This window comes from Haliotis asinina, chromosome 1 (genome assembly GCF_037392515.1).
Source record: "Haliotis asinina isolate JCU_RB_2024 chromosome 1, JCU_Hal_asi_v2, whole genome shotgun sequence".
NCBI lineage: Eukaryota > Metazoa > Mollusca > Gastropoda > Lepetellida > Haliotidae > Haliotis > Haliotis asinina.
This window is the reverse complement of record NC_090280.1, coordinates 94,215,639-94,242,936: the sequence shown is the minus strand read 5'-3', so window position 1 is coordinate 94,242,936 and position 27,298 is coordinate 94,215,639. Positions and strand designations below refer to the sequence as shown.

Sequence of the window (27,298 nt, the reverse complement as noted above, 5' to 3'; positions counted from 1 at the left end):
TTAATTCTTAGCCGGATAGTGGGTTAAATCGATACTTTTTTCCAAACATGTGTATGACACTGTCCCTGTTTGATGAGGTCGTACAATGATTCACAATGCATCTGCCCAAGTGGTTATATCTGTCATGTGCTTTCTTCAGTGTAGTTCTGTAACGCACTGTCAACGGGGGCCTGTGGTCATCGCGTAGTATCTGATTGACGTGATTACATACATGCAATACTATGACGAAATGATGAATACGATGGTGATGATCTGTATGAATACACGATCTCCATGTTGATGGCTGTGATAAGATCTCTGTGGGAGAGACGTACCTACTTGCTTAGTCTGTGGTATCTCGCTTCTTCCTTAACTTGTAGGCTGTCCATTAGGTGGTTGCTGTATGATCTCCATTCAAGATGGCAACTTTGAGGTCCATGTTGATCAAGGCGCTTGCAATCTCTTCATTTTGACGTAGAACTTGTTAATGGTAGGCACATAGAGAGGTTTCAAGATCGGGAGTAAGCTAAAAAGTTATTCCATCCGGATTCTAACACCAGTTGTCAACGGGTGGATGTAGTCATCGGCGGCTCGTGGCGAATTAGCTCGTGATTTTGATGAACATTACGTTGACGGACACAAATGAATACGTTGATGAAGACGGAGGCATAGTTTAGTTCGAACTTCTTTAGTTAGTTTCACAAGACATGACAAACGAGTATGAATGAGGTGAGCGGACTTCCAGCTCAACCCCCGGGCCTTTCCTGCAAGCGGCATAATCCTGCTCGCGGTCGTCCCTACAAAGGCAGTCGGAATGCCGGACTCCACACTCACATCTCACCTCTCACGTGCAGTATGTGAGCATACACATATATAGTTTTTAACAATAGACAGGCAAAGATTCAACAATGGACAGATAGAGAAACAAATAGCACTTCCTTCTACAGCTGATGTGATGACAGACACAGCCAAGGGGGATGACCAATAAAGGCCATAAATGTCATATACAGTAATTAATGGAAGTGACAAAGAGGAACAAGGTAGCTGACAAAACAATGTACTCTGCGGTAGTGATAAAGATCAAGATTGCAGATTGAATAATAATAACTAAATATCATATAGCCTGGCTACATAGTTTTTGGTCTGTAGAAATATTTGGACATGGCTGTCCTGAGGTAGACACTATAACAGTACTATGTGACTGATATAACATAAATCCGTACCATAACGCTAAACTGTTCAAGCGGCAGAGCCTCGTTATGAGATGTCCAAACTTTCCTTATTACCGCTGTATGGCAGAGCACGCTGTACGACGTGACGTGTTTGCCAGGATTAGGAGGAGAGTAGTGTTGCTGTATACATGCCCATAGGTGTATCAAATCACAGTGATTTTTTATGCATCCCGTTAAATGAATTAGTCTACACATGCTCGTCTGGGTACTGCAGTTGCGCAATAGGTCGGATCCCAGACTTATATATTCAATGTTTAGATGTTTTTGATTGACAGGGGCGAATCAAGAGAAAGGGGGCGAGGGTGAGGATGTGTGGGGATGTTTTGAATTAGTAAATTTGTTTCTCCTTTTTAACGTTTTCATGCTGGGTGTGTCTTTAGTATTGATGTTCCTGATGTTGATCACTGGATTGGCTGATCCAGGGTCCATTGTTTACAGCCGCCATTTTGCTGGAATATCGCTAACTGCTGCGTTAATCCGTGGTTATTCAATTTCGGTTTTAGGTTCGGAAACACAAAACCCCACAGAATTATTCCACAAGTTCTTAAGTAACAACCAGTCAATGTGTAAACTTTCTTTTGCCCGGAGATATATTTCATAAGACCCCAAACCACTGTTACACCGGTTGTTATCTAGGCCACCTTCAATCAGATTAATGCACTTTACTGTGTCATGCTGCATTCCTGCTCGAGAGTACAAGCGCTGTTACGAATGCGATAGGTTCATATGTTGACAATCAACTGTTGAGGTAAGGGACAAACACAGAAACTGAATACTAGGGGTTTTCTGGGTCAAGACCTGTCGGTTTGAATAGGGTTGCAATGGAAGGGCGTGATCCTGACACTTGTCCTACTTTTATTTAATGGAGGTCGCGGTGACTCAGTGGGTTAGATCGACATTGTATATTGACGATTTGGGGGATGACTCGGAGAGTGTGGGTAGCTTTTGTCCTGTAGTGTAGTAAATGACCATTGAAACTCTCCTGGAAAAAAATGAGAAAAGTAGTGTGCACATGCTTGACGCTGAAACTGCTGAAATATATCTAATATATCTACACATATCTAATCAGACGTTCTGGTGATTTCGACGATTGCATTACTAGCGCTATATCGGGAAAGTACGTGTGCGATCGGAGTGCACAAACCATTTCACCGGTAGGGCAGATGCCCAGTTCCTGTCGTGAGGCGTTTTATTGACAATTGAAATCCAGAAGTTATGTACATAGCAAATAAACACCAATATTATTTACCCAAGATTGTTAAAACCACTTCAGATGCAAAATCAATTGGCAAAAAATAACAAAAAACTTCCGAAAGAAATTCAGCACGATCAGTCGCCTGCTGTTGATAAGTTATGTATTAAACAGGAAGCCACGTCACCAAAACACTCTCTCGCTGTGCGGAGGTAAAGGTATTCACAAAGTGGAAGCGCTATCCACACGAAATGTAGCTAAGATACATAGCGTTTGTAACGTTCTGTAGATCTCGAAATGGATTAAACACAGAGACGTTGTGTACAGGTCGGACATACTGGTTTACTCATTCAAAACGCCGTGTACGATGCAAGGGAGATAACTCCCGAAGATGTGCATCTCAGTCCATCTCCCCTCTTTATGATGTACAAACAAAACATATGTAAGCATACTGAAGATGATTACAGTTTACAGAAATAAGCCACTGGAAAATCCATGTGAAATACGTTTTGTTAAGAGTCCTGAAATTATTATTTCTGAAGTCATTTTTTTTTAAACTCATAAATAAGTCTTTTCACACGACCTGGACATTTTTTTATCAGTTCTGACAATGTGACTTGTCTGATATGAGTGAGTGAGTGAGTGAGCAATATTCCAGCTATATGGCGGCGGTCGAGTCTGGACCAGACAATCCAGTGATCAACAACATGAGCATCGATCTGCGCAATTGGGAACCGATGACATGTGTCAACCAAGTCAGCGAGCCTGACCACCAGATCCCGTTAGTCGCCTCTTACGACAAGCTGAGTCGCCTTTTATGGCACGCATGGGTTGCTGAAGGCCTATTCTACCCCGGGACCTTCACGGGTCTTGTCCGGTATGATACTGCTGATTTAGCTGTGTAGTCCTTAAGATATTGGGGTGGCTTGACCTGTCTGCCACTTCGTGTCAGGGTAGGGCAGTTCTGTGTGTTACTGGTTGTTGACTGTTCTGGGCCCGCTTTGACCTCAGGTTCTGTTGTGTTCTGTTTCTCTGTTGGGACCATATTATCAACTGGATCCGAGATGTTAGGTTGAAACCTCAACTGTTTTGGACCTCTGAGATGCCTGTGATTTCTCCTATACTGCATCCCGTCCTCAGTTTCGACACAGTAAGATCTCATTCCCACCTTGTCTTTCATCTTAGCACTCTTCCATTCCTTTTCTTCCCCACAAGGCTTCATTACGACGATCTCACCTGGTTTTAACTCTGGGAGGTTCTTGGCATTTTTGTCATATTTCTTCTGTTTTGCCTTTCTGGTAGAAAGTTTCTTTGGGACTGAATTTACTATCTTGGGAGACAGTTGTCTGGCTGAAAAACTCAGCAACGTGCGTGTTCTTCTGCTGTAGAGTCGCTGAACTGGGGAGCTTCCCATGTGTTCTGTAGGTGCATTCCTCCAATCGAGGAGTGCCAAATAGGGATCTGTGCCAGCTTTCTTTGATCTTATCATTATTTTCTTGGCTACTTTCACTGAGTTCTCAACTTTAACATTGGACTGTGGATAGAGCTCGTACAATGTTCAAATTCAAAAGTTCTGGCAAATGCTGCAAATGCTTTGGAGCCAAATGGTGGTCCATTGTCTGATATGACCTTAACCGGAATACCATGTCTGGCAAACTGCTGCTTCATCTTCCTGATGACTGTCCTTGACGTCTTATCATGTAGTCTATCTACTTCGAAGAAGTCTGAGTAATGGTCAGCTGTTATGAGAAAGTCTTTCCCCTCAAAGTTGAACAAATCGACTCCTACTTTCTCCCAGGGATGGCTTGGCAAACTGTGACTTTTCAATGGTTCTTTCTGTTGCTCATCATTGTAACAGGCACAGATTTCACACTTGTTTATGAATTCCTTCACATCTCTATTCATATTGAGCCAAAACACAGCTTCCCTTGCTCTTCTAAGAGAATTCTGAATTCCACTCTGACTCAAATGTAGTTTGACCATGATGTTGTGTCATTCCGCTTTAGGAACCACCACACGTTCACCTTTAAAGACTACACCATTCTGGAATGACAGTTCGTCTCTATAGTTGAAGTATTGCTGAACCACAGTTGAGAGATGAGATCTGTTGTCTGGCCAACCTTCTTTGATGACTGCGGCTACAGCTCGAATTTCACTATCTTCAGATGAGGTTTTGGATATTTGAGTGAATGTTTGTGATGATACTGGAAGATAACTCACCATATCAATTGATTCGACATCTATTTCAGATGGAGATCGGCTGTCTACCATCATGATACTGTGAGCATCTTGATTTTGCTAGTTTGACACCTGTGGCAGAAAGGCGCGACTGAGGGTATCAGCCATGACCATCAAAGAGCCCTTCTTGTAAACCACTTCAAAGTCATAACGTTGTAAGCGTAGCATCATTCTCTGCAAGCGCTTTGGAGCATTGTGGAGACTCTTCTTCAAGATAGTCTCTAGTGACTTGTGATCAGATTCTATTTTCACATGTCGCCCATAGACATATCTGTCAAACTTCTCCATGCCAAACACAATGGAGAGTAGCTCTTTCTCTATCTGAGCATAATTTGTTTCAGTCTCAGTGAGTGCTTGTGATGCATACATGATTGGATGATCGTTCTGCATAAGGCAAGCCCATAAGCCTTTTTCCGATGCATCACATTGTAACACAGTTTCGGCCTCTGGATTGAAATACTTCAGAACCGGTTTAGCAGACAAAATCTTCTTCACTTCGTCAAAGGCTTTGGTGTGAATATCGTCAATCCATCGAAATACAACACCTGATTTGAGCAAATCTCTGAAAGGTGCAGTTGCTTCTGACAACTGTGGAGCAAACCTCTGCACAAAGTCCCAAAAGACGCTGTATCCCTTGTTTATCAGTTGGAGGTGGCATTTTCAAGATTGCCTCAACTTTGGAAGGATCTACTTTTAGACCTTCTGATATCACATGACCTAAATAGGTAACTTCAGTTCGTTTCAGTTTCATTTTCTGGAAATTCAGTTTGATGCCTTTCATCCGACATCTTTGGAGGAGGGCTTTGAGGTTTGCATCATGATCTCGTGATGCTTCATCCATGTTGCTGCCTGATCCATAGATAATGATGTCATCATGTATAGCTTTAGCTCCATGAAGACCTTCCAATGCATCATCAAGTCGTCTCTGGAATTCCTCTGGGGCAGGTGAGATACCAAAGGGCATTCTTTTCCACCGAAACTTTCCACATGGGGTATCAAATGTGGTTAGGTAACTGCTTTTTTCATCCAAGCCCACATGTTTTTGACATCAACCACTGTAAATAGTTTTGCATTTGACAGTTCAGGCAACACATCATCAATTGTTGACATGGAGTAGTCATTTCTCTTTAATGTTTTGTTGAGAGGTTGTGGATCTAGGCAGACATGTAGACGTCCATTACTTTTCATGACAACTACCATGGATGAAATCCATTCAGTTGGTACATCAACCTTCTGTATCACTCCAAGCTTTTCCAGTCTGTTCAGTTCAGCCTTGAGCTTAGGCTTAATAGCTATTGGAGTCTTCCTTACAGGAATCTTCACTGGAGAGACTTTTGGATCTATCTCAAGTTTAAGGGTGCCTTCTAACTTTCCTTCACCAATGAAGACATCTGAAAACTCTTCAGTTAGAGTGTCTTTAGAAATCGACATTATGTTGTCGAAGTTGACTGTAATCAGGTTCATCCCTTGGACTGCTTGTGCACCAAGAACAGGTCTTACTTCATCCTGAACTATGATGAGTTTTCCCAATTGTATCCATTTCTGTATTGTTGTAGAGTATCAGTGGAGTGTTATAAGGATCCAAACTTTCTTCCTTTCCATGGAATATTGTCCTGAACAAAGAGACTGGCATAGCGTTCACGGTTGCACCACAATCAAGTTGAAACTTGATGTTCTGTTTATTGACTTTCATCTGTGCAAACAGTTTCTTTGGAGGGTTATCATTCACAGACAGGATTGATTCTTCAAGGCTCAAGGCATAGTCTCCTTCCTCACTCTCTGATTCATAAGTGGCACTGACGCGCTGTTGCCTGTTTCCTTTCTGTCTGCTTTTCACTTTCTTACGTTTACACTTAATATCAAAATGATTCATGCCATGACAATAGGTACACTTTTTCCCAAATGCTGGACACTGGTCTCTATCTCTAGCATGAGATCTGCCACAGAATTTGCACTCTTCAATGCAAGACAGATATTTTGATTTAGGCTGTCCCCTCTCTGATCTTCCACTTTTGCTTTGACCCTTCTTCTTTCCATGTCTGTTTCCACTAACAAAGGACACCTGATCAGTTCTCATAGATTTGAGTTGATGATCTGTTGTTTCACATGCTCTACACACAGTGATGCACTTTTCTAGAGTCAAGTTTGCAGTTTGTAACAGTTTCTTTCTTGTACTATTGTCAATCCCTTCGTGTCACGTGATTAAAAATGGCGCCGCTCATGTGCGAGCGATCGCCTGATATATTTGACTGCTTGCAAATATTTATTTTGGAATATTTTGATAACGAAACTAGGGCGCACTTGTAGGTATAAGTGCAAAGAAGCCATTCATATAAGTTTTTCGTGTGCAATAGTTGTAATGAGTGCGCAAAAGTGCGACAAATGGTTTCCACCATTGCGGCCCATGGAGGTGCGGCATAGCGTTCATGTAGTGAGTTGACGTGAGTTTTGTAGCTTTCAATTCTTAGATATTGTCATTGAGATCTTCATTCGCAGTGCAGACTCTATAGCGTCATTAATTATTCAGTTATCATCGAAAAATCAAACTGTACAATTTAAATGGAGTTGTCATATGTAGCAAAAAGACATTTTTTCATATGTAGAAAAAAGTCCATTGCGTTGTGATTTTACTGTCCAGGGAGTTGACAGTTTAGTTTTAACCGCCATGTCATCAACCGCTATTCTAGAGATGTTTGTCGTGAAGAAGAATGTTTTGTTCATGATTGTTGTATAGTTGAATAATATACTAATGGCAGAAGGTCAAGCAGCCCGATAATGTGCAGAGGAACATTAAGTGCCATTATCACTGCTGCTGCTTCATGATGACACACATATTGCTGGATGTCTATCAACCAATACTTCAAAGGTACTAAACATCATTACAAAAGTTTAGTTTTACGCCGCACTCAGCACTGTTCCAGGTATATGTCGGCGGTCCGCAAATAACCGAGTGTGGACCAGACAGACCAGTCAATCAACAGCATGAACATCGACCTGCACATTTGGGAACCGAAGACATGTGTCAACCAAGTCAGCGTACCTGACCACCCGATCCGTTAGTTGCCTCTTTCGACAAGGCAGTGCATGATTGCAGTGTAATGACGTACCATCAAACTTGCATTGTGCAGGTCGCGAGTACCTTCGTCGATTTCACTATCCACGTGCCGCATGATATCTGGTTTCACTCTGTTGAGTGTGTTTGAGTAACGTATTCCTGTATCTTTACACGTGCAAACACATGTACAAATCTAACTACCCACGAAGAAATCATCATGTACATACTTGTTTGCTTAACTTTTTACCATCAGTATATATGCTTTACTTTGATATGTTTATGGTTTCAGGAAATGAACGCATATATCTTTCAGTACCAGTCGTTTGTTGTCACGCACACCAAAAAAACAGAAACAGTTCCATCATATTGCGCAAATTAGTACAATAACCACTGCATTTCTTTTAGACCAACCCATTCAACTGGGTTTACAAATATTAATCAGTATTATCTGATACATCTAATTACTTGTATATCGCAACACTGTGGTCCTTATATTCTGCCGTGCAGCACGTGCTGTTTCGTACGGCGTGCTCTGACAAACGGAAAACTGAATATCAGGAAATCTCAATACGAGACTCGACAGCTAGAAAAGTTTGGCGGTCTTGTACGGTCTAGATATGATATCAATCACATTCTACGTTACAAAAATAAGCGCACAGAACACATGACTGGCGTAACCAGTGAGCCAGATGAACTGTGAATAGTTTTACGACCTCATCAAACAGGCAGTCTGTGAGGTCTCAGTTAACGCCACCTGAACCTATAAAATATTGAGATACTATGGTTTTATTTTAAGTTTAAAATCAAAATTCATTTGCAAATACAATTCTCTTATGAATCAAGAAATTGGAATTGGAATTTCGTGTAACCATAGGCGTTTGCAGTGTTTCATTTCATATTCAAGTGCGAAAATTAGGATCGGCTGTAAAGTAGGTCATTGCCTGAATTAGTTCATGAGACTCATGTGTCTCATGTGAGACTCCGGTATGACCTCTGCCACACATGCGGTTCTGTAAATCTTAATTGGCCTCAGACATGCATGTTAAGGGGATCCACTGCCGTTGCCAAGGCAGGGTATCAACAACAGTGGGATTTCCACATTTAATGCTGTAGACTCTATGCAGCTACATGGACAGTTACTTCGACGTAAATATTCAAAGCAATGGACAGTTTCAAAGCAACTCCACAGAAATGTACAGTTTGACATTTCGACAATAATTGAAGGATTATTGGCGCATTAAAGCCTACACTGTGGATGGAGATATAAAATAACTATGTCTAAGAACTGACAGCTAAAACAGGCGCTTCTCTTGATGAGGATGTCATGTTCCGTGTTGATACGATCATCTTCCGCCATTTGTTTCGACACTCAGGGGGGTGCTCTCGTTTAAAGCACAAATGCAATAAATATACAGGGTGTCAAGCTATTACAGAAAGATCAGTAGATTTCTAGACCCCTCTGCCAAATGCCGGAGCCTCATATACATTCAAAATAATGAAATTGTGGGTGAAAAGTTCCCTTTGCTCTCTTGTCTCGTGTTCTTCTTGCCTGTATATCGAAGAAATGGAACTTCTTTTGGAGCAACTCCACATTTCTTGTGGATAGCGCTTCCGTGCACTCTGTAGTATGGCTCATCGCCGAAAACACAAACAAAATTCCCGGATGTGGCAAGCGGCTACACTTTTCACGATACGATGTTTTCAACACTATTTTTGTAGGAAACATATGACATTTTTGTGTCAAATGGATTAATATATCTTTATCACTCAGAGTTAGCAAAATCAAAACTTTAAATGATATTTAAAATAAAAATTACGTGACTAATTTTGACTAACATCGTCGAACCCCGTAACACCCGGATACAAAAACAATACACAGCTATGTGGCGACGGTCTGAAATAATCTACCATAGATCTACACTAAATATTGGTGTACAGTGACAAGTGTCCACCAAGTCATCACGTACGAGTGCATGTTTCAGTTGAGTATGACCACTGTTAAGATCCCAGATGGACATGGAAACACCCTCACACTGCTGGAAGTGGACGGCCATTATTACCCAAACTCATCTGCTGACGTCATCAGGGGTATACGTGACGTCACGATACGAAATGATGACGTGCTGATTTGCGCATACCCTAAATGCGGTAAGTATGACAGAATGGAAAAACTATCTCTTGAAATCACTCTATAGTACGTTTGGTTCAATAGCGGACCCATGAATCATTGCAAGACAGGAACAGACAGGCGATCGAGCAGCACGTGTATACCAGTGCCGACAAAGCTATTTATTCATTAACCTGTGCTGTGCTGTCTCCATCCTTTCTCACACACCTATCTGTTCCCTTTCACTGCCCCCTCCCTCGTAACAAACAGTGAACTGTGTCAATATTTTAATGATAGTTTGTTAAACAACTTTTTTAATTTTTAGGACAAACATTCTGCAAAAAGTTGGTACGAAGGTGTCATTATTATCAGCGATTACTGAGTATTCTATATTCATTACTTTTCGAGCTAGATTCAGTTGATCGGTCCACTTTTGAGCCAAACGGACTTTAATTTGACGAAGGCCGGAATGTTAGGTACGTTCTGTGTGGGTGGTGGTGTGTGGTCCCATGCATAGAGCTAAGGTCACAAATCAGTTTAAGGGAAGCAACGTTTGGTACGGAGAGTACTTAGATGGGTGACCGTGTTAGCCACTTGGACTCACGAGAGGTTCTAGGACTACAGTCCTGCCCCACAACGACGCGCAGATGTGACACACGTGATCTCACTTTCTGTGAGTGTGTAAGTGAGTAATTGCCTCTGTTCACCCAGAAGAACACGGGTACCCGGTGGGATAAGTCATGTGACTGTAAACCTTCTAGCTTCTCACAGAGAGCGTGGTTTATTCGATGTAATAATAATCAGAATATCTGTGTGCACTGTGAACAGGATTTGAATCCTGGAAAGGCGAGTTATAAATACTTTACATTAGATTACATACTCTTCACCAAGTAGAGACTCCGAGCATATTTCCCACGTGTATCCTCCTGTTTGGGGTATTCGGAATCTTGTATCGATTACCGCATGAATAGATTGTAAAACATGTAATAACGTAGGAAAGATGCGTTTGCTCCAAAGCCAAGCCACCATTCAAGACTTCACTATGCCCGTGTCACAAAACAACCCATGTGAGCACTGCAGTCCGAAAACCTATGACCTACATAATTTTAAATCAGTCTAATTAGTCTGTAGAAGAAAAATGTCTGGGGTGAAGTTTATTGCAAAGACATTAGAGTCCTTAATGACGGTCTTGCAGCTACCTATATTTGCATGATACTAGTGTTTAGCAGCGATGTTTAGTTTATCCGTCCGTGTATCTCGAGATTTGGTATTATCAACAGGCACTCACTGGTTGTGGGAAATAATCCGCTTGCTGTTGGTGGGAAATACAGACGGGGAAATACGAGAGAAGGATGAGCTTCATTTAGAGTTCGTAGCCAATGACGTCATCGAGAAGTTTCCATCTCCGCGAATTTTGAACACCCACGTGCAGTTCCACCAGCTGCCCCAGACAGTGCAGGAGAAGAAATGTAAAATTATCTTTCTTGCCAGGAACCCGAAAGATGTGGCTGTGTCGTTCTACCATCATCATAAGAATCTGCCCATGTACTATCATTATCATGGAACTTGGGATCATTATCTCCCCTTGTTTCTGGAAGGCAAAGGTAACTAAGTAGTAACGGTTACGTTGTTCTCTGTATCAGCTGAGGTAAGTTCTTTGACTGAGGTGGCCCACATTTTAAAAGGATTATTTGTGAAAACTATCTATGGATTCTCAATATATTACACATGGGGGTGATTAAAACTATAATTGTATTATGCGTCGCATTTATGTTTAGGCCTGGCAGCGCAGGCCTGGCAGTCCATGTTAAGACGTAAATTGTAGTAAAATGAAAACAAATTAACCCTTAACGTAAAAAGTAATAAAACGTAAATTGTAACAGAAAGTACTGTTCGTGTTGATGTAAGATAATCAACTGAAGGATGTAATGGTCCTTAATTCGAACCCAGAAGTATCACCTTCAAAATAAACTAGGCTTCCATCTTAGGCTACGAAGGCATCCGGCATCTATATCCGGAGATACAATCTTTACGTCTGGTCATACCGAAGATGTTACTTCACGGTAACAGGGACTGGTCTTTGTCACGTCTGTACATGTTTTGGTAAAAGTACAACTGACAGCTGACATTCCCGCCTTCTAAAACACGAGTGTCCTTCATCTTGCAGTTGACTTTGGCTCTTGGTTCACGTACATGAAGAACTGGGAGAAAGAGATGAAGAACCATCCAGAGTTGCCGTTCTTGACTGTCATGTTCGAGGATTTAAAAGAGGTATTAATGACCTTCCTTGTGACTTCCTCTTTCGATCAGACTGGATAGTGAATGACGTGACGAAGACAATCACCCATTGGCTAACGCTGCCGGTGAATTATTGAGAACTAACGATAAGAACAAAACTTACAATCAGCATACTGGTAATTAACTGAAGACGGTTAAAAGGAAGAATTTTCATAGGTATTTAAGGGATTTATCAAATATTCCTGAACATTATTTGTGGATAATTACATTTTGAACACTTTTAAAAGATAAATTGTGACCAAGTATGCGGAAGGGGATCACATGAAACAAAAATGAGCAACACCTATGCTACATCTCTCAATGTTTAATGAACAGGATCGACTTTCAAGAAGTTGAGACAACAAATGTTTTGTTCACATCTTCACGTTCACTAAAACTGTCTGAACATCATAGGATACTGACGAACATAAATCACTTATTTCACGTTAACCAATTTGCTTGTCTGTTATGTTACCAGAGAAAGTACTTTAAGAAATGCCTAAATACTTAGGCGTTGTAGTGCTGTCAACATTGCTAATCATTATAATCTCAGACATACTTTAACTGTTAGAATGCAAATTTCCATATTTCCTCAAGTATAGCAACGTAAGCTGATGTATACTTTAAATAGATATACATATAAATAATTCACGCCCGTCGCATTTTATTTAGTGCATTTGGGTGGGTTTTTTTCATTTAAAAAACAAACAAACAACAAATAGAATACATAAACATGAACGCTTACTTTCATAAGATTTTATGTTTTCGAAACTTCGAACTTTTGCTGTTCAGTATACAACCGTAAGGCGCTGTATAATCGTTTCATTAGTTTCTGGTTAAACCGAGCTTGTTTGAGAGTCACCGTTTCCGACAGATCACTAGCATCACAACAAGCTTGGATAAATCAACAACTTCGAGAGTTCTGAGGGATATGTCACTATCGGGGGCAGCTCTTCTAGTTACGTCGGAGGGCGATCTGTATTTCACAGCAAATATGGAAACGGTTTCTAGATTTCCGGAAACCTACATGAAACTGGGCAATGTCGGAATCGTGTAGGTTTCCGCTCAGGGTAAATATGATTGTTGGTTTCCGACAGTTCCAGTCAATGAAAATAACCTTGTTAGTTTCAGCAACAGGAAACTGCCGGAAACCAACAAGGTTAGTTTGGAAAATATCATTGTTACCTTCCGTTGCATTATAGCAGCAAGAAAACATCACTGACGTTTTCCATTAGTGACGATTGTAGAAAAATACAGTTGACTCCATTTGCTCATTATCCAGTAACCTGCCGCAACCTACGTCACACTAACCATGTATTATTTACGTTTCAGCTTACTGATCTCATTGTTTCTGTACATCATAATTCGAATAACAGACATCGTTACATAAAATAAAATTAATTTCAGGACAACATGAACCTAACTGAAACAATGTGAAAATTGTATATTCTACCATGTCTCCTTCAGGTTTTGTTTGGTGCCTAAGGAAATCGTAGACGTATAAATTACTGAGAAGCTGGTAAGGCTTCTAGAAATGTTCCCTGGCTTTCAGGCACCCATTGGATTTTCGTTAGTTATTTCTCAACGTGATACATACTGCTAAATTTCCTACAGCTTGTGTCTCACGGTGTATCGACACTAAACATGTACGTATATATTATTATAAATCTTAAACAGCAAATGTCACCGTAAAGCTTGACCATGGACCATAAATGTCTTCCTGTCATCACCAAAAGAGATAATGTTTTTCGTCTTTGACATCATCCCCATTGTTAAACGAAATAAGACTCACAGTATTCTTTACATGCGGAAACACTTGGCAGGCGTCAAAACAGGAAGTTGTTTCTTACTTCATTCTTGTCATTCATTTTATATATAATCATCACCTGTTACTACGAAATATGTCAATAAAGTACAAAATATGTACACGCAAACATTGGTGTAAGGGAGGTTACTCCATTTTTTCTTCAGCCGTATGCAAGGTGAGCATGACGCCGGAAAAAATGGAATAAGTCTCCGGCTGTGAAGGACGTTTAAAGGTTGTAACTTTTTTCTGGAATCTATACTGCACAGTTAACATACGCGTGAGCAATTCAACTGTTCACATTTAAAAGGGCGGGTAAGTAAAGTATAAGTCAAAATAGGATTTGAGGGGGAGGGGGCGGAGGGGACATTGTCAGAAGTTTTAACCTTGAACACTTGAAGGACTCCTTATCGGGAATCAAGAAGATGGCGGACTTTCTTGGGGTAAAAAGATCAGAGCAGTTTTACCACGCCGTGTCAGAGAGAACAAGCTTCGGTCAAATGCAGGCAACCAAAGGGAGACTACTCAAGGAGCATGGAGGTACTTCAATAGTGTATAGGAAAGGTGAGTTGACATATCATCATAGACTCTCAAAACCATTTATGTTAAGCTGCACTGAATCTTACGATGTCTGTAAATATTGCGTATGGCCCGCACAATCAAATGACTGAAGTGGCGAGCGTTGATGTGCGCAAATGGGAAACAGCAACATACGTGCAGTAAACTTGGACAAAAGTACTATGACTGTGTCCCAGTCCGCTCATCTGTGAATGGGTACCTTGTAAGGATGCAATTACTCGGAGCGCCTAGTGACTGCAAGAGTTGTGTAGTCCCCAGGGGGTTGAGATTGGTAATATGTTGCGCCGTTGAGATTGACATCCAATGATAAAGGGGAAAAATCCAAAACCCTTGAGCATGCACTATTTGCGTGGATATGTGCGCTCTATAAATATTCTATAATAATTAATAGTAATAATCCAAACGACTCCTTCGCCTGCATGAAGTCGGCACGTCTCAAATATCAAACTGAAGGTCTTCTTTTAGCTCCTCAGGACCAGTCATTTCCCACTCGCAATCGCCTAAACGTGATTCTTAATCAAAATTCACATAGACTGTCCAGCACCTTGTCAGTGGATGCCCTTCCTTGGCTCAAACAGCATATCTTAAAAGACATGGTGGCATGACTCGCTGCTTCTACTACCGTCCACGCGATGCCTGTGGTTTGACCCCGAGGTCATCAATGGTACAACCATGAAGATGACACGGGCGTCATGAAAAACGATGCTTTTAAAACTGGTATAGATCCATATACAACCTCAGAAGAATCCCTGCTAACAAACAAACCTGTTCTTGTCCTTTTTGATAAAGCCAATGAATGTATTTATATCATTTAATTTTCTGTCCTTTCCCCACGAATGTGATTGACAAGATTCGGGAAAAGCATGCTAAGTATGCGGACTTTGCCTCTAAAAATGTTTCGCTTGCATCCCAAGCACACTGTCGTCAGATTCCCCATTGCGTTTGGTGGCCTCGATTTGGTACCTCCTGATGTCTTGGCGCACATCAGGAAAGTGCCCTGGTTCTCCACCGGGAGCACAGCCCCTCTGACAGTCTGGGTACTGCAGACGGTTGCAGTGTATTGTTGAGAAACCTTCATATTGTCCCTGAAGTTCTTGGTGGGTTGACTAGGCAGTTTCCTGGGAGAGTTGTCTGGGTTGCGTGTAGAGGGGACAAGGGCCCTTAGCTGATGATTACCCGCCTGATTGTTCCAGAATCACCAGAACACTCTCTGGTACATTCCTCTTTTAATCTCATTGTCTGTAAAACGTTTCATTTACTTTTTGCAATCTTTCCTTCTTCGTTGAATTCTATGGCAAAATATGTGTGCTCCTAAACATTAACAAACAGCCCATCTCCAACCAAACAGTCACACCATCCCATGAACCTACATTCATTTCTAGAATTGCACGAGTTACCTTGAAGGGATGTTTATGCTGATAAAATTAACGATGGTCTTAGCAAATATAATGTGGTCCTACTCATGTTGGATGTCCGTACAAATGCTGGGTAACACAGAGGAACTTCTTCCACTTAGAGTATGCACAGCATGTCTTGAATCGCTGATACAAAAAATCGTCCCTGAAAAAGTACATTTGAACTTGGCAGGATAAATGAGTGAGTTTTCTTGTTGCGTCGCCTTTAGCACTTCAGTAATATGACAGCAGAGGGCATAAAGGAGTATCTGCATAAATCTGTATTTTAAGCTGGAATACGAGCCGTGTCTACAAAGTGACGAAATAACAGTTAAACCACAGAATAGTCTCTCGTCATGAACTCCTGTGGGTGAAGTGATGGATCCGCCAGTAGATAAGGGTGTCCCAAATTCTTACTATTAGAATGTATTTACACTGTTTTGTATCATCCATGCAGGTGCTGTGGGTGACTGGAAGAATCACTTCACGGTGGGCCAGAGTGAGATGTTTGACCAGCTGTACAGGGAACAGATGAACGGGTGCAACTTTAGCTTCAGATATTCAACAACTGACTCCGTTCCTTAGTCGCTGTTCCGATTCGAGCTTATCGCTTATAAGCTAATGAATATTACATGGTTGTAGATTCAAACTCCAAAATTTACCATAACTGAGGTTCTTTGGCTTTCGTCACTACACGAAGGTGTCACCAAACTAACCATTGCTAGCCTGCATGGCGTCTATTCCTACATGCATAGGTGAGGTGAGGTGGCCTGGTGGTTCAAGATATTAGAGCCCACTATAATACGTTCCTGGTACGTTCAAGGGAGACAGTTCAGCAGGGCACACTGCGATCGACACATTAAACAAGGAAGCGGACTCTGGCCTCTGTTTCAATGAAACATATGTCTGGGCTCTCACAGTTCAAATTATACGAAAAGATCTACTGCTGGTTATCATAGTGCCTTGGTGGATCAGTGAAAATCCGGGATAAAATTGGTCTTCAGCAATCCATGCTTGTTCGGTGGTCTAGTCACTGACTTGGCTGACACGTCATCGTATCCAAATTGCATTGATCGATGCTCATGTTGTAGATCACTAGATTGTCAGATCCAGACACGACAGGCGGTTCGCCATGTAGCTGGAATATTGCTGAGTGCGGCGTGGAACACCAGACACAAAAAAACGTGTTGGCACTTGACAACTGGGACGAGGTCTTCAAAATATCCTAGTCCCCATGTACTAGCTATACACAAATGTTTGGGGGTTCTCATCAGACTCTTTCAGCAATGTCACAGCTAAGTAACATTTGCATTTATAGTACTCCTGAGAATTATTGTGAAAGTTGTTTCGCAAATATCTAATACATATGTATAAACTACGAACGTTTTACATAAACGAATAGGTTAAGATAGAATTTGCTTACAGCCTAAGTGCCATTTCAATACCTTGTGGGGCCTTTCCCTGCAATGCAAGGATCCAAACACCTAGGTACACAACCCATCAAAGTTTGTAAGAGATCGTGGAACAGCATATCCCGATATTTGACCACTTCTTTCTTCTGATCATTATCATTACTTCTAAGTCCTTCTGGGTTTATTCTGTCCTTCATTTGTCCCCACACATTCTCTGTCCACTTGCACAAAGTGCTGATTTTAGGCTTATGCAAGAGAATGGGAGTCACAATCATAGTAGCAATGAGATCGCTTTGTGCAAGTGCGCCCTGAACTGTAGCTGGGCCAGTCTAAAACTTGAACATTTTCGTCCGACAACCCCTATTTTGTTATTGCCCAGTGTGTTTTGGGTCGGTGTCACGCTGGAAAATCCAGTGTTGGGGATATTGGAAGGTGATTATTTTAGATGTCAACATATCGTTTTGTCAGATTCCCATCCACGTGCTAATATCCCACCCCAAGTGTGGAATTTCTTTGCTTTGGGCACAGCTCGGAAAAAGCGAAACAGAACTTTCACCGGAAAAGAAAGTATAATCTTAATTTTCGAGAGCCAGTTCAAACGCCTTTCTTTTTGTGCACTTCTCATCAATGATGAGGAAATCGCTCGTTTTCACCTAGTTAAATCTGTGTAATTCTTGTCCAAGAGTTTCATTACATATCTGAGTGAGTGAGATAAGTTTTATTCCAGCTATGTGGCGGCGGTCTGTAAATAACTGAGTCTGGGCTAGACAATTCACTGATCAACAGCATGAGCATCGGTCTGTGCAGTTGGGAACATTACATACCTGAAGACTTCCTCTATTACTCATCTCATTTCTGATCTTTTCAACGCTTTTCATTTTCCCCCTACTCCCAATCTGAACGAGTGGCCTGCGATCCGTAGCACTGAATTCCCTTGTCATCTCTACCAGACTTGTGCTCAAAAACACCTGAATGAATATTCTGCAAAGTTCTGTATACTGTAGACAGATGAATGTCATGTCTACCGGCTAACTCATCCCAGCATTAGTCACATCCTTTCAAATCACACTGAACCATCCTTCGTTTCTCTTTGCTGAAAAACCTGCCAGACAACGATGAAAGCTGTGCAAGAAAGGATGGAGACGGCACAGGTTAACGAATCAAAAACTTTGTTAGCACTAGTGCACGTGCTTCTCGAACACCTGGCTGTGCCTTTCTCTGCACTCCTCCCCCGCAACAAACAGTGAACTGTGTCAATATTTTTATGATAGTTTGTTACATAACGTTTTTTTTGTATTATAAGGACAAAACTTCTACAAAAACCTCACAAGAGCTGGCATGATGTTTCGACCATGAACAGCGTTTCATGGAGTATTTATGTTCATTAGTTTTCGAGTTAACTTGCTTGGTTCATTTTTGGGTCAAACACTCTATTGTCTGCCTTTCAAAATAGGCAAGATAGGAAGCAGGCAGCGAGAACAGCACTTACAAGGAGGGAAGAACACTGACAATCCACCAATCGCGGAGTTTTGTCGGACTGTAAACGGTTCGCCCAACATCGCATAGTTAAAATAACAATAAAACATTCTTTGTACGCCACAATGACGCATGTTATTTAAACAGAGACAGAGGCAAGACAAATTTTCAGGGACGTTTCTGGCAAACATAAGACACAAAGCTGCTCCGTCATTTTGGCCACCTGTATCATTAGTCATCCCACTTAAAGATCACAGAAACAGAAATCAAAGCAACAGTGACAATACATGATAATAAAACAAAAGAACTGCGTTTATTATAAGGAAATCAAAACTTACACAATGACACACACAACTGATCATTTACATGGCGATGCTTCGAAAACATATTGAAAAATCACAGACCCTGAGATCATGCTGAATACGACATTCCTTACTTACATTTTTGACTTATTACAAACAATAACATTCATTTGATTAAATTTAGAGCTGTTATAATTCATAATTTCGTCATATACATCTGATTTTCAATATGGCTGCAACGACAATGTGGTGAGTATGATATGCATCACGAATACTGGGTCACGAATACGAATTGTAAATATTCATTCATATTCGGTTCTGGTGACCATGAATAACGAATTGTAATGGTATTCATGAAGGGCTACTGTACCAATGTGTGAGTGTATCGTAACAGCCCTAGTTTTCAAACACATGTTTATCTCTTAATTTTCCCCCTTTGTTTGTACGAGTTATTAATATTTATTATGCAAGAGGTACAAAAACAGCAACTGGTTTCCCATCTGCTGTTTTACTTTCCAAATAGGATACATTGCTGAAAAACAAAATAATTTCTACAGATCTTTTTCAAATATAGCACTTCGTACTTGCACAGCTACACTGTTCATTCTCTTGATTTTCACCATGTGGCATGGTAATACAACCCCTGTAACAACAAGGTATAAATGTTTTTTGAAAAAAACAATGACCATTCATTCAGTTCAATCAACACAACCTTGATCTACTGCTAACTTTGTTGCAGGACATTATCTACAATAATATGTATACTGGATCATACAAATCTTAAAATGTACCTTCTATCCCAGTTATCAATCAAGAATCATCTTCAGTCAATGTCCTTTCATACACATGAAATGCTGAACGGTCAATGTTGTCCAAAAACGTCAAGACTCTGATTCTGAATCACCATGGTCACGTGTGCTGCTGGGTAAAGGATAATAGGGTCGGACGCCTTTGTCCATGAGGTGATCAACAGATCTGTCTATGGGAGAAATAATGAATGGGATGCAAACTAGTCCTATGACTGTGGTTGTCCATTTTCTCACACTGCATGGGAGGCTGGAAGTCCTCTTTAAAACTATGTTAGACAGGGCACAGATTCGGTTGATGGTAAAGCCAGGAATTGCGACAGATGCAAAGCCTTGCCAAACTAAGGTGTCACCCACTGACACCGACACTTGAGTTTTCTTTTCATCCAGATGGTTGAAGGATTTCTGAAGGCACAACAGAAGTATTGTTTAAATCACAAACATTAATTTAATATGCATGTCTGTGCCAAACACTCCTGTATCTCCTACCCTGAACAAAACCTTTAAGATAATTGTCATTATATGTTATTGCAGAGGTAGAGATAGGTTGCATATCTGCATAAATTATGCCAATATTTATGTGAAAACTCAATTCCTATTAAGTCTACAAGTATGCATGAATTATTGTAAACACTCAATAAATTTTATCAAACGTGCATACACACAACAATGTCAAATCTTAGTTTGTATACCAGTGGACTGATAACATAACTTAGGTGTATTTCAAAGCAAATATCCAATGAGTTTGAGTGAGTTGAGTACAATCATTGATTAGGTTACACAAATTAAAATTATTATACCCAACACTGAGATGAACACCAGTAACCCAAGAATTCCTCTGCATCTGTTAACATCATTGCGTGCGTGCGTGCATGCGTGCATGCGTGCGCAAGAACCTCAAAATAACAAAATCTTTTTATTCTTATTTGTGCATTCAACAAAAATCATCCATGGTTCCAAATAAGGGCCATATCAGAGTATGTATGGATACAAAATATGCATAATACGGTAGGAAAAATATCACAAAACGGAGCAGATACGTACTACAGCAATGATGTACGGTCTTAGAATCATTTACGGTTATATTTATCTGAAATAGTATTGCTTTATTGTTTATTGACCTGTTTACACAAGAGTAGCAATGTCCTGGTGCATATATGAAATAAAACACAAGAGTAAGGACACACCATTAATTCCATTCAGTACTCTTATACTGAAAAAAGTAAGGCACACATACATTGGTCTACAGTCTTGAGAAATATGTTATTTTTAAGCAGGCAATGACTGCCTTTCTATGTTCATAATTCAATGTAAATGCAAAATATTCAAAACAATAAGACAAAATACAGAAACTCAGTTCTACTACACAAGGAATGAGTAAAACGGGTTTCAGGGCATGTTTTTGTCTTCGTCATAAGAAAAGAAACTCCTTTAAACAAAAGTTACCAATTGCTTCACAAGAGATATGAGTAACACTTTCATTTGAATAAAAAACTGGCCCAAAGCATAAGGATATGAAACGAGTATCTGTTCCTTATAACCAAAGATGATGGAAAAGATGATGTTAGACACTAAATTAGGAGCTTTCAAGTAAACCCCTTCGAGATTGAAACCAGTTATTCACCTGTGAAGTGAGGTATCCCTTGTGTATGGAGTCTGCCACCACATATCCAGATGCAGTGAGGTAGGACAGTCGCACCCAGTTCACAGGGATCAGGGCACGGAAAGACTCACCTACCTCATTGGCATAGCCTGCAAGAAACATTTTAGATTGTAAACCAAAGGTCACTGTGTTCTGTAATCTGATTGGTTGAAAAACATGATCAAATGTTATTAGATTCCCAGAAACTGCAAGACTATTCACTGTGTATTGGTGTAGGAAACATCAATTGTTTTGTTGTGTCATCAACAGTGGAGACGTCATTCAAGTCATATTGTGACATAAAGTCAGAACGACATCACAAATGAGTAACTCCAGATGCTACCATGGGAACCAGCTGAAAGGGCCAGCTGATGACACTTCACTGCTATACCCGTACTCCATGTAAACAAGTGCAGAGATTAAAACCCTTTGGTTTACTTTTTTGTGCTGAGTATTTGAAGCACGGGAATATTTCCTTTGAAATGTATTCCTGTGCTTCAATACTCAATAACACCCCGAATTGACCAACACATGATGTTTATCTCCTAAATAAATGTCCTATTTCTTTTTTAGGGAAATATGGGAGACATATATTTTTCTCATCTCCAACCTTAATACCACTACTGGCATACAGGGATAAGTTGGACCATCGCAAAGAACATGTTTACAAGAAGTTGGCAGGTGCATGGCAGTGAGCAAACCCATTTGGCTTGTGAAAGGGAGAGTAGATGTTGGCTAGTGTATGTGCAGTACATGACAATGAAATTGATTCCGTGCATATCTGCTCACACTTTATTCATAAGATTATCACATGGTCAGTGAAGCAACTACACTTGATCGTGAACAACCCAGCGCCCCATCCCTGAGTTCGCTCACAATGGCAAGTGCTAGTGGGCGGTACTATACATGCTTATACGGGTCAACTGCCAGGTTGGTGCGCAACTTGTCCTAGTTTTCCAGTAAACATATCGGAATTGTAAACCAGAATATAGGCAGCACATATACATCCCTGCAAAAACACAAATAGGTCATAGGTTTTTCTTGTCTACTAAATCTGCATTATGAACATTATCGGCTATGTCGTGGAGACAAAACTGATTTCTACTGAAAGCAGAAATGATGTTTGACTGTACCTGTTAGCAATTGAAGGGATACTGATGCGCGAAAACAGTGGACATTCATCAATATTGGCTATACCAAAGCTTCGTAAGCCAAAACACACAATGTAAGGCATTCTAAAAACAAATAAAATGTGTTTTCACCTACCGAAATATCTTATCAAAGTATCTTTAAATATGTCATGTTCTCTTTCGCGATTACGACCGTCGGAATCCGTTGTTACTTTTCACGTGCATGAATTTTGAAGAAACTTAAGTGCAGACGAATCTTGAAGGTCAATCCAAATGATAATATACTCTTAACAACTCATTTCAGTAATATTTTCTTGAAACGCACCTATTTCATTGGATTGATGTGACTGGAAGTATTTTCGGAGAATGATATTTCTGAAATTTATACAAGGTATTTGTAATTTAAGCATACATACAATAAGTGGATCTGCTTGTAGGACTTGAACATGAATTTGAAACATTACTAGTTGAGAGTCAGCTATTGTGAAGGTGGTTCGCAAGCTGACGTGCGCAAAGGGAGCCGGGAACCAGCTTAGAACAAACGGTAGCCAGTCTACAGTAACCTTAGCGCGTGCATAGTCAACGGTAGTTGTCAAGAGACGAACAGTGTCCAATGTAAACCTCCTCATCCGCGGGCGATGTGATTGAACTCACGCCACAGCGCATTGCGCTGTGACATTGGCAGTAAATACAAGAATTGGCCCCAAGAATTATCACGTGCAATGGATAAACCAACAGCGTTTGTGTTGGACTTTGGCGAGCCTAAACGAAAACTGCAACCACCACCTCAACGACTTGCAAGAGCAAATGTCAAACCGTCGCTTACACGAGAACAGTTAGAAGAAAAACAGGCTCAAGCTGAATTAAGAAGAAAGGTATATGATCTTGTATATATATGTACGATGCGACAAATTTACCAGATCAAATATGTACATGTCTATGATTAAATATACAATGATGTGCCATAATTATGTCATAAAATGGCTGCCAGCTTGCAGTGGCCAGTAGGTTGGGTAAATTAAGTTGTCTGGTGTGCCATATATACAAAACGATAGGGTCCCAAATTTTACAGGCTACATTTTCAGAAATCACAGGTCACCTAAGGGGAATAACTCTCGTCGTCTGCTGCATATAAACAAGAGTCATCAGAAGATGACATATCCCCCGGCGCCAACAATGGCAACATATTTGAAAGGACAAATCATCTGACAGCTACGTGATGTTTTCTTAGATTAAGTTTGAATCGTTTCCATGGAAGTCATGAAAAATATATATGGCATATATCTGTTAGCAGCAAAAGGCACCACTTCAAGATCTGTCTCATATATCTGCCAAGATCTGTTGAATGATATCAAATGGTTTTCACCGGAAACAAAGCCTATCCCTCCATTTTGAGATCTGAAAAGTGAATGCTGTACAAGAATTATATCTATATTGTATTATTAAATTACACAGAAGAGTAAATATTAGTTTTCCATCGGCTGGGTACATTGAAGTGCAAGTACTTACTTGCTTTTAAAAATATACTTTGCTGAATGTTGACGGAAGTTATATATGTCCCACTAGCATAAGGGTTGTGAAAAATAAAGGGATTGGGAAAGGCAGGGGCCATGGCCATTTTGCACATTAAGTTTACTATTGATACAAGGGCAATGGCCCATTCTAAATTCAGAAAATGACTAATAACCCAGAAATTGGCCCATTGTCAAAGTTCTCTTTCCCAATACCTGAAAATACATTCATGTTTATCACCAACCAGTTTCAAAACTATTTAAACAAAACTAGACCCAAATGTTGAGTTAAGCTTTTAGAATTCTAAGGAGAAATAGATTTCAAACTCAGCAGAATAATGGTAACATAACAAATATTATTTATTTTCTGCTATTTTAGCTGATATTGTATTTGAATTATGATTTGAATGTTGGACGTTTAATGTTGATTCCTGTTGATTTACAGCAACAAGAGCAAGACATGATAGAGCGGGTGCGCAAGACTCGTGAGGAATGCATAAAACTTGACAAGAAAGTTCAGAAGCTAATGGACCAGGATGCCAAACGAAAGGGTTTGCCTGGGTCTGAAAATGTGAAGATCATGTCAAGCAGAGAAGCAAAGAAAACTGCAATATCAGTGGTTAAAGAATTTTCCAACATATCCAGCAAAATCTCATCAAGTACGGACCCTGTTGGCAGGCCAACATCATGAGCTTTAAGCATACATTTTTAGTGGTCTGTATCTCCATTTATCAATGTTGTGCCAGTGGGAGGCTTTCTGGTCCTATTCTCTTTCAGAGGTACTTTAAGCATTGCATTTAATGCATTTGTGTAAAGCCAAGTATTTAAGCTGTCAGTAAAAACTATAAGTGACTTTGGTACTGAAAATTTGGCCTCCATTTGCTATGCCAGTAAATCTTTGCATTTGTTTTCATTACTTTTATACCGAGCTTCAAGAATCTGTGATATATTTTTGTCAATTTCATTCCATGTTTTTTATGTGATATATTACCAATAAACCTATTCAATGTCATGAATACGTTTCCATTTTAACACATCTATGTATGCTTATACACTCCAGAGCCTTTCAAATCAGTCATCAAGATAGATCCACTGCAGTAGCCTTGGAAACATTATTTAGGGATTTCCAAAATGCTTGTTATAGCTTTAATGGCAAGCTTCTGCTATTGTTGCCCTTAAGATTTTTAAATGTGTCATTGTTTGAATCATCAGCAGTATTAACGAATGTGAGTTTTAGCTGAATTCTCATTGGTTTTAACTAATTATATGGTATACTTGAAAACCTGAACTTTTTCATTGAAATAGATGTCACTACACATGCAGCTTTCCAAATAACATTTCAGATTACACTTATGACTGCGAGTGTTACCTCTGTAATAGTGAAAAACCATTTATGTTTCAATGTTTTTGACCTTGTTTGGGAATTTAAGGGAGTATTTGGTGCCCAGAAAATTGTCACAACTTGTCCAACACCTTAGAAATGATGTTTTTGGCTTTAGTTGCATGATAAAGCCAGACCAGTTTTGTTTCTTGTTTTACGGATCCACCTGCGGCATTTTTTCAAGAATATGAAAAAGAATTAAAATTCATTTTCCCCACTCAAAAAATAAAATCCTAATGTTCTTACTGGCTAAAAATGTAAATTCGCAAGAAAATGTTTTTTAGGTTTTTTTTTTTACCCATATTCATTTCATATCTGCCCAAAGTAAAATACTTTTGAGTATTTAGAAGGAATATTTCTTCGATTGGAAATTTTATTATTTTTTTCCCACCTGCCTTTTAGATTTTCAGGACAAAAATCCATAAAACAAGAAGTAAAATTGGTCTGGCCTAAAACTTCTTTAAATGTGCCTTTGCTGTAAATCAAACTGGAGAAAGCCTTTGATCTGTTCTAGCCAGGACAATTCTATTGACGGAAGTATGAAGTATACCAGGGAGTCAGGTGTTTGATCTGTTCTAGCCAGAACAATGAAGTGTGAGGTATACCAGGGAGTCAGGTCTTTGATCTGTTCTAGCCAGGACAATCCTATTGACGGAAGTATGAGGTATACCAGGTCGTTGATTACCTTCTCGTCAGCAACTGAAATATTCCATCTTTTCCATTTCATAAAAACAAGAATTTGAAAAATGCCTAAAACGTACACTGATGGGATGAAACTGTCAACACAACTAGGATATGAGCATGGGACACAGTATGCTGTGATGCCATGGAAAACGAAAAAAGCAACAAGTAGTCGCTTCAATGCATAGCTGAGTGGGTATGTCATCACGTGCATTGTAACTTCAACCACTGTCATTCAGTCATGAACAATATTCTATATATGATGTGAGGCAGTGGAAAACTCTAGCAATGTTTGCCACTGGATATGTTACATTCCAGGATTTTTACACTTGGCCTACATGTGTGTAAGAATGTGTGCACAATGTAGTACTGGTAGTAGTACTGTGCTAGGCCATCAAAATGACACACCCACTAATACACAGCACAAGGACAAAGCCAACCTGTCCCTTCTGTTAAATGACTGAGTTAAAAGTACCAGTTTCACAGACTTGAGTGACTTTTAGTCTCATGCTGCCATTTTCGTAAAGAATGACAAACTCAAACATTGAACCACCAAAGGTCTTCTCTCCATTCAGACACTATACACTTGATCATAGACTCAGGGTCTCGACCAGAAAAATCAATGTTTGTTGATAGCTTGAGTAGATAAAACTGAAGAATGTCCTCACTGATCTTTGAGGTAAGATATAATCATTGTAGGTGTGCATGTTTTGTTTTTTTTATTTTGCTAATATACCATTGATGGGTATTGGAATCAACTGGGTTAAATGAAGCATAAAAAGGGTATTCCAATTTCATAACATCACATGAGAAAATTGAGGGAGTATGTTATACATTGTTTTTAGCAATATTCCTGCATTATCACCACGGGGGAACACCACAAATTGGCTTCACTGATGAACTAAACCAGGTCTTTGGGCTACCCCACCCCCCACTAAGGTGGGAAGAAAGTGATGTCACAGACATGGAACAGTACTATCAAACCACAAAACATCAACACGACTGACCATGATTTAAACAACAATCTGAAGTTTGGAATGACTTCAAAAACTTCATTCATTCCTGTCCATGCATGGTAATAGGACCTGCAAGTGACATGT

General features: G+C 40.1%; 3 protein-coding genes across 3 annotated transcripts; 2 read left to right on the top strand and 1 right to left on the bottom strand.

Annotated features, from left to right (window-relative positions):
* Positions 1-1,838: 1,838 nt before the first annotated feature.
* On the top strand, positions 1,839-16,866 carry LOC137284507 (sulfotransferase 1B1-like). The gene is made up of 6 exons (XM_067816335.1): positions 1,839-1,959; positions 9,679-9,844; positions 11,084-11,407; positions 11,971-12,074; positions 14,286-14,448; positions 16,315-16,866. Exons 2-6 carry the CDS (start codon positions 9,685-9,687, stop codon positions 16,440-16,442), a joined length of 879 nt encoding a protein of 292 aa, XP_067672436.1. The 5' UTR covers positions 1,839-1,959; positions 9,679-9,684; the 3' UTR covers positions 16,443-16,866.
* A 2,173-nt stretch (positions 16,867-19,039) lies between these two features.
* On the bottom strand, positions 19,040-23,291 carry LOC137277269 (mitochondrial fission process protein 1-like). The gene is given in 4 exon segments (XM_067808931.1): positions 19,040-20,258; positions 21,478-21,605; positions 22,762-22,881; positions 23,231-23,291. Coding segments are annotated over 4 exon segments (639 nt in total). The 3' UTR covers positions 19,040-19,928.
* LOC137284497 (uncharacterized) lies at positions 23,161-25,148 on the top strand. Its single transcript, XM_067816324.1, has 2 exons — positions 23,161-23,500; positions 24,582-25,148. The coding sequence occupies exons 1-2, from the start codon at positions 23,348-23,350 to the stop codon at positions 24,825-24,827; spliced, it is 399 nt and encodes a 132-aa protein (XP_067672425.1). The 5' UTR covers positions 23,161-23,347; the 3' UTR covers positions 24,828-25,148.
* The last annotated feature ends 2,150 nt before the right edge of the window (positions 25,149-27,298 follow it).